The sequence below is a fragment of the Nannobrachium achirus genome, assembly GCF_963921795.1.
Source record: "Nannobrachium achirus genome assembly, chromosome: 19".
NCBI lineage: Eukaryota > Metazoa > Chordata > Actinopteri > Myctophiformes > Myctophidae > Nannobrachium > Nannobrachium achirus.
The window spans coordinates 15459573-15468600 of record NC_137826.1 but is presented as its reverse complement, the minus strand read 5'-3'; the positions used below and the strand labels follow the sequence as shown (position 1 = coordinate 15468600).

The window sequence follows — 9028 nt, the reverse complement described above, 5'->3', positions numbered from 1 at the left end:
TTTTAAGTGAATCTTATCTAAATGTAAAGCCTGTTAAACAGCTGGATATAACTAGAGACCACAAGCCTGTGACACAACTTTAAAAACACTTGAGCCCTACTTTTTCTGGGTGAATAGTTGATATAGCTGATCTGCAAGCTCATAGAGCTTGCAGATCTGCTCTTTTCATTGGGTGAAAATGGTTAACAATAACATCTCTTGTACTGAATGTATTTATGTGTAGATATACAGTACTGTACAGATGTATTATTAGTGGTTTAGAGCTAATAACTGAATCATATTGAACACTTCCTGAAGGTGGACATGTATGCGAAGCAATTACACACATGGGGTTGCATGGGGTGTGTGAAAGTATAATGAAACGGGAGGCTTTTCTGGCCAGTGACAAAGAATAAATGACATGAATGCTGTAATAAACACCAAAACTAATCTCTATACACTTACTCTAATGTGGCAGGTGGAAAATCTATTTCAGTGTCTCAATTTAAATCTTATCTAGAGTGATTTTACACTGAAATACTCAGTGTTCATTTAAATCTTTAAAGGAGTAGTTCACCCCCAAAATGATTTTTTTTCTATTGATTAGTCACGCCATGGAGAGTAGAGTTCAATAATATTTTTGTCACATTCCTAAGACAAAAATGTGATAACAATAAATGTACCCCCATCCGGAATCAAAGGGGGTAAATTTACTCGAATCAAATTTTGGTCTTAGGAATGTGACAAAAAACAAAAAATATTATTGAACTCTACTCTCCATGGCGTGACTAATCAATAGCAAAAAATGACATTTTGGGGGTGAACTACTCCTTTAAGGGTTAAATTGACATTTAGGGTTTCCCTTGTACTGTAAATATACCTCTCCTTCACATTACATTCATTATTAAGTTTATATGTTACTATTACCATTATTCGGAAATGGTACAGAGTTTGGTAACAGAACAACATTTATCTCTTTCAATGTAAGGTGAAAAGCCATTCCCTACATAGCCTATACTGGGTAAAATAGTCTAGACCAGGAGTCTTCAAAGTTTTCAGGCCGAGGACCCCTTAGTTGAGAGAGAGATGAAGCAGGGACCCTTATCATAGATTCCATATAGTGTCATTGTTTGACAGGACGATCATCAGTATATTTTGGATTTATGTTAATGTGGGTTTTCAGATATTTAACCACTTGAACTGTCAATACTTAATAAACTTCACCTTTCACTGTACCGTCTGCCCTTTCCCCCCCTCCAAGGCTCTTTGCCAAAAATAGCCGATCTACAAGCTCGCCCTGCGAGGCGTTGTGAGCTTGTAGATCTGCTATTTTTAGCTTATAGGGTTCAAGTGGTTAATATAAAAAAGGGGGAAAACAAGTTTCTATCACACAAAGATTTGGGGGACCCCCTGTAGTAACTCTGAGGATCGCCTAGGGGTCCCGGACCCCCTGTTGAAGACCCCTGGTCTAGACTGGAGGCAGGAATGTAAAACATCTAGGGAATATACCTGTACAGTATGCCATTCAGTCATGTTTATTTCAATGTTAGCAGCTAGCAAATATGGTTGAGACTTCCTTCACATGAAAATGCAATCCCTATAACTATTATTTGACAATGGAAAATGTGTAATACCATTAGGCAGCCACCTACAGCCACCTGTGGTTTACATGGAGAAACACAAGATAGCTGCAGTAAATCTTTTATATTGAAGAGGCATGAGAATGAATGTGATCTCCCAGCAATACTGAGCTCTTAAATTAATATTCTGTTCTCTCAGCCACATCCATATCTACCATCTATTGCATATCCTCCTTTAGAAATACTGAGCTAGAATGCTCTCCATTAAAAACGGAGAGGTCAGAAGATGCTGCATCCAGGTGGAGTGATGAACAATAGATGTATCAAGTATCAAAGCTTTACTCCGGCCACTGGTTGAGCATTTGGAGTTACGTTTTTTTTTCCCCTCTCTCTCTCTCTCTCTCTCTCATGGTAAGGCCCCTCTCTGAGTGATCTCACAGAGAACAAAGTACGCCTTCTGCACCCGAGCGACCCCACAGCTCAATCCAGTGGCAATAATATGTTCATTACAACGCAATTACTGACACTTACACCCTCTCTCCCTGAAGTGTGTAGGATGAGTGTGTGTGTGTGTGTGGGGGGGGGGGGGGGGGGGGGGGTCACAAGTGACCCTGTGTTCTTGTATTTGTCTGTGTGTGTGATTTGTTTTGTTTTCTTTGTGCAAATGCCTCCAGGTGCAGGATGTACAGCTTTATGGGCGGAGGGCTGTTCTGTGCAGGCGTGGGTAACATCCTCCTGATCGTTTCCACGGCAACCGATTACTGGATGCAGTACCGACAGTCCAGCAACTACATGCACCAGGGCCTGTGGCGCTATTGCATGCCAGGGAAGTGCTTCCCGCACAATGACAGCATTGGTAAAGTCTAGAATGTTCCATATGTCTGCACACAGTAAACCCCTGTGTGGGAGCTGATCCATTTGCCACTATACGAGTGTTTATACAAATGCAACCAAACAGACCTATACAGCTCCATTTGGTCCCATCTGTACACTCACAGAGTAAGATGAACAAAGAATTACACTGTGTACGATGCAGGCTTGGTTTTAATCGCAACTTCTAAACCAATACTTGCATTTTCCATTCTTTATCAGAATGGTCTATTTACATGGGAGTTGAACGGGGTCATGATGACACAGATTATTCCCCCTGTGGTTACTTCTATTGACCTTTGACCCTGTCCCCTAGCCCACCTAGATGCTACCCGCGCCCTCATGATCCTCTCCCTGCTGGCATGCTTCATTGGTATCATCATCGGCATCATGGCCTTCATCCACTACTCGTCCTTCGACAGATTTGACAAAACCTTTGCTGCAGGCATATTGTTTTTCATCTCATGTAAGTTGGACTCCATTCTGTGTGTGTCCTCTAAATGTTTCATTATCAGTCAAAATGAGAAGAAAAAAACATAACGTTTTTTTTTCCTTTTTTACACTGGCATTTTGTTAATGGAAATGTTGCATTATTTCTAATCACAGCCATCCAACCGCATCATGAGAAACTTATTTGATTCCACAATGAAGAAGGCATGTCTGGTACCTTCACAAAAGGACTGAATCCATGAAAGGAGAATGGTTTCATTATGCTCTTGTTTGAGCTTCTGGTTGTCTTTATTATGAGACTAATAGAAAAACTGGACACACTGCATTTCTCCTGCGAGCAATTCAACAAAGCTGTTATTTGATAAATAAACTACTGTATACTGACTAGGTGGTTTCTATGATAATAAATAGGGTGTACCGTGTATAGAGCATGTTAAGTAGTCTAATATGACTCATTGTTGGGGTCTTTTCAATTCCACTTCCTGTAACCAAGACATAGCCTTGCTAGATAAGAAACAACGCTTTAGTAATTCCCTTGTTAATAATGTTATGTCTATCGGATAGATCTATCAGATCTATTAAAGGCTCCCTTTTTTCTTCTCTAGACCAAATTGCTTTGCCAAAAAGTTCTACAAAGCTAAAAGCTTGCAAATCTACAATGTTTTGAAGAATATTTGCCCCAGAATAGAGACGCTAGGGTGTTACTCTTGCCCAGTAACAAAATGGGGCAGCTACAGTTTTAATTAAACTATTATATTTAAATCTTACATTTATAAACCGAAAAAAATAAATATATAATATATAATATATATATATATAAACCGACGCAGTGCGTTACCTGAACCCCTAAGCCACCGAGTCTACACCATATGAAAGCACAAAAATAAGGACTACAAGTGTCAGTGGAACAGATTTTATGCACCTCAACATTTGAGGATTTTCATAAAATGTCAGACGTTCTACACTAACACTTATTAGACATGAGTTCTAGCATTTGGGACACCGACAGGGTCTTACATAAACTAGCTTAAAACTCTATAGTGACAAATCACTTCCTGAAAAGTATGAATGGTGAGCGGAAATAAAAGAAGCTGTAAGATTTTTGTACTTTTCAAATTGAAAGCATGTGAACGGCAGTATATGGCCCGTCCATGTTCAATATAGTGTCTGACCAGTCTTGTCAAGTAAAAGGTTCTACCAAACTACAGTAACTGTAACTAGTACACTGTAGAACAGGGTTCCCCAATAGGCGGCCTGCGGGCCATTTGCGGCCCGCGGGGGGCTACTGTCTGGCCCCCACCAACCCCAGTAATAATGGTGGTATAAGATCAGCAACAAAACAAGTATATCGTCATTGTCGGGTGGAAAACCCGTATCTCAAAATGTGTACGTTCTTTCGCAAGGTAAAGCTCTGCTTCATCAAACATGGCCGTCGCACAAAAGTAGTGAAAACAGCAGAACGGCTGTTTTCACTAGTTTAAATCATTTTTTAAATGATAAATTCAAAACAAACGGTTTTGGACATACAAGATTTTCACCGGACAACGACGATATCTGAACTGTCACTGGAGTAGCGGGAACGCCACCGTCGCCCCCTGCAATGTTGTGTCCCTCGGCTTGGTACCCTAGACATAATTCGGCCCTTGGGGGAAACTAATTGGGGAACCCTGCTGTAGAAGCTGAATGTGGTGGTCCTTCTGCACATGAAAACTATACATCTCTGTTAGCTTCATTAATCAATGGCCGTACTACAATAAACACAAATGTCTTATGGTGCTACTGTACTAAGTAACATTTTGTCATTGTCCTTCCTCAGGCTTTTTAGTGTTTCTAGCCATGGCTGTGTACACGGGTGTGACAATTAATTACTATGGGAAGCGCTACGGAAACTGGAGGTTTTCCTGGTCGTATATCATTGGCTGGGTGTCAGTGGTGCTCACCTTCTTTTCAGGTAAACATGAACCTTTACAGGCCATCTCCTACTCAATGTATTAATATTATAGTAGGCCTATGGTAAGTAACGCTGGTGATCTGTGTTTTCATTCACCATCTGTTTTCAACACTCCAAACAACATACCCAGCGGCAACACGTCTGTTCCGTTGAGATGTAATATCAGATATTATTATTTGAGACACACATGCGGGTATTTTGGTTCTTGCCCGAATACGCCATTGCTTCTCCCGGCGTACAACACACAGCTTTCTCCATTGGAAATGCATTACAGAACATACATGTTACATTTTATGGATTTATGTCATCATAGCGCAACAGATGGTGATGTATTGTAGTGGGTAATTGCAAGAACCTCCGCTCTAGTGAAGAGTGAAAAACGGGACCACCAAATATTCTAAACTGTCCGCGATTCTGCCAATTATATAATCTTTGAGACACACAAATCCAAGTTTTTGCCGGAACAAACAAGTGAATCACGTGACGTGACGCTGATTCCCCTATTCGCTCATACTAGGACAGAAGAATAAAACAGTTAGTTCCGATGAAGCAATCTGATTGGTTGAAATAGCAATCTACCTGTGCGAATAACCAGCATTACCGCACTGGTCTAATTAAAATTTAAACAAATCAGCTGTGGCAGGGTCCTGTCCCAGCACCATGCTAAGTGGCCATGCTAGCAGTTTTCATAGGAAGTTCAAGGACATAGGAGCTAAATCTGGCATTAAAAAAATATGAATTTCTAGACATTTTCTATCGAAAATCTTAACTACAATTAAATTGAGCTGACGTGTTTTTCTTAAACTGTTGTACTTCAGCGCTGCTTACGGAACTCAGCTCCGCCTCGTTCCTGTAGCAATAATGTTGTGCCATTAATCACAGTAACGCACACCCCTCTCGTGTAATAGGCCTAGACACTTGCACACATAGACATCAAAGGGGGCTTGAGCACCTGCCCTTTTACCCGTCTGTAAAAGGTGCCCTTTCCGGAAATATGTATGCAGTTTTTACCATTAAAGAAATGTAAATGCCCTCTTTCCATGCCATAGGCCTATACCTGAAGGCATCATTCAAGAGAATTGCCTTGTACAAACTCTCCTGAACTTGAATACAGCATCTTATGTTGAATGAATTGCCCTCACTGTGTAGAAATACATGCTATATAGGCAGGCTATACCACATCCCCAGTATTGCCTTTTTTATGCTTAGTTTAGTGTGGTATCAACTACCGAAAATAGCCAACCTCCAAGCTCACAATGCATTGAGCTTGGAGGTAGGCTATTTTCAATATTTTCACCAAAAGGCCCCTTTAGAAATGTCAGCCCCTGCCTCTCTAACATTCTCTGCACATCCCTGAATAGGCCTATTGCTTAATTACATTAAGGCTAGCTCTTTGCTTTGCAAATTCATATTGGGGATTTCAACTGTGCCCCTTTTTATGTTAAATAACTTAAAGGAGTAGTTCACCCCCAAAATGACTTTTTTTCTATTGATTACTAAAGCCATGGAGAGTAGAGTTCAATAATATTCTTAGTTTTTTGTCACATTCCTAAGACAAAAATTTGAATCGAGTAAATTTACCCCCATTGATTCCGGATGGGGACCCTTTTCGAAACGGGTCCCCATCCGGAACGAATTGGGTGTACATTTATTGTTATCACATTTTTGTCTTAGGAATGCGACAAAAAACTTAAAATATTATTGAACTCTAGTCTCCATGGCTTTAGTAATCAATAGAAAAAAAGTCATTTTGGGGGTGAACTAACTACTCCTTTAAATGGATTCCATGGTGATGGTGTAGGTCAGTGGTTCTCAACCTTTTCAGGCCGTGACCAACTTTAACTGGGGACCCCAACCTGATGAGCACTTGGAGGTGTAAGAGTCCAGGCATTACATTTTGTATAACTGTTCTATCGTTGAAAATAGCCGATCTACATGCACATGTCACAATGCGGCCAATGTTTAATTTGTAATTTTAGATGTATTTAAAAGGTCCTTAAATCGTCACTTTAGAAATGTGCAGATATACCCACCATACACTTAAACGTTATGTTGGTTTGTTTACTGTTGAGTGAGAAAACATTGTTGCACATTACGTTAATCATCTGGGGACCCCCAAAATAATTTGGGGACCCCCGACCCACATGTTGAGAACCACTGGTGTAGGTTATAACTGACCTAGACCCTTTTGGAAACTGAATACCTTTTTTGTATTGTACCAACATCCCAAATACAAAAGAAAAGAAAAGGTATTCAGGGTTCCGAAAGGGACTAAAGCAGACCAGTTCATAGCACAGCCCTTGGCCACCAGCAACGTGTGTTTGATTACCTTTAAATGTTTTCAGGCCGTCGGTTGGAGCTGACGTCTCTGATTATGTGATAAGGGTGTGCCAAATGTAGTTCTAAGAGCGGCCATTTCTTGTGACAACACAGCCTTACACAGGTGTTCTGATTAGACTATAGCATTAGTTCTATGCAATCAAACAATTGAAACACCTGTGTTTTGTCACAAGAAATGGCCGCTAAGGACTACAATGACGTAGCCGCTGGCACACACTATACTGCATCTGAAAAGGGAGTAATGAATCACTTGTAGAAGACATAGCCTATACTTCATTCATTCCACTACATTAGACCTATACACTCGACTCAATCAAGCCTCATCGTGAATATTATGTCAGTGGTGGTTATATTCAGTTATAAATGTGAAATGTAAATCTGTGTAGGCTATTGGCTATCATAACAACAAACGTGATGGTAACTGAATATGGACGTTGCACCTATTGCAAGCCAAGCGGCAAAGTGAGCAATGTGCAATATGTAGCAGTCTACTTACTGTTCGTGTTGTCCGCAGAAGAAATACATAGCAGACCAATATCAAATGAATATAAAACATATCCGATATTGTGTGTGTGTGTTCTATTCAGTTTGGTGGCCGCCATCTTGAACTTGGAAAAACAGGCGGTGCTTAGAAATCAGGAAGTGATGTGTGAGGCGCTCTGCGCTCATCTCAAACAAATAAATAAAAGGCACACATTTGTTTCCTGCTCGCGATAACAATATTTCTTTTCAACTAAACATATCATTAGGATCAACAGGTGTAACCAATTATACTAATTAAGGCTCTGTAATAGCCTAGTAGTCTGTTCAGTGACTTCCCAGTGAGCCATATCACGAGTGCAACCGGCCAACCATTGGTAACACCTGTGTAGGCTACTGCTGCGAAAATCCCCTAAATCCACAACAACATTGTGTTATTTTATTTCAATGTATTCGTTTATTTTATTTTGCAGCTAAAAAACTCTATTTAGGACTTTTTAACTGTTTTAAAGCCTGCCACACTAGGCTTCTGTAACCTGATGTGATAGTCAATCAATGTGATTTCTAATGTTAGGCCTACTGGTTAAATGGATTGAGTGAATAGTGAAGATAGAACTTGTCTTTTCATTCTAGGTATATTCTATATGTGTGCCTATCGGATGCATGAATGCCCCAGAAGCTCCAATTCCCATTAGAAGACCTGAAGCATGGATGATTGGACCTGCATCAGAGCCGTGTGCTGCTGAATACGTCCACCAACATGGACCCAAAGTTTATCCCCTAATACAAATGTTTGATTGATAACAATAAAACGATTCTGCAATTGGAAATTCGGGGGAATATGCCTCTTGTGTTTCGTTGTATGTGGAATAGCTTTGTTTATTCAAATGTGTCATGGTTTGGCATGCTTTTTGAGTAGGCAATATCATAGGCTACTCATTCAAATATGTTTTACTACATCCATTTTTATAAAGTAACAGTACAAGCTTATTAATATGCACTATTCAAAATATTCAGATATAAGGTTCATATGTAACCATCTTTATTGTCATAATTTCCGATAGTTATGCTAGACACGGAATTTCGTATAAACTGAAATTTCACTCATAATGGTATCAAGCCAAGGCCTTACATCTGATCTGACATAGGCCTACCGCCTATATAATAGGCCTATCTGCAGCTTTGACACTCGTAGTGTATAGTAGGCCTAGAAAGGCCTATCCATTTTGACACCGCCACTCCTCTAACGCACAGTCAATTAAAACATAGCTTTGTTCGAGTATATTAGCCTAGACCTTAGGTCTGTGGCTCACATTGGCTAATGGCGTGCGGTCGTGCGCACCACATAACTGTCAGAAATGCGTCTTTCCAGTGGAGT

The 9028-nt window shown here is 40.2% G+C and overlaps 1 protein-coding gene across 1 annotated transcript; it reads left to right on the top strand.

Annotated features, from left to right (window-relative positions):
* Nucleotides 1-2240: 2240 nt before the first annotated feature.
* lim2.1 (lens intrinsic membrane protein 2.1) lies at nt 2241-8345 on the top strand (the record flags this gene model as incomplete). The annotated part of the gene is made up of 4 exons (XM_080748561.1): nt 2241-2415; nt 2746-2895; nt 4696-4830; nt 8284-8345. The coding sequence occupies 4 exons, from the start codon at nt 2241-2243 to the stop codon at nt 8343-8345; spliced, it is 522 nt and encodes a 173-aa protein (XP_080604687.1).
* Nucleotides 8346-9028: the final 683 nt, after the last annotated feature.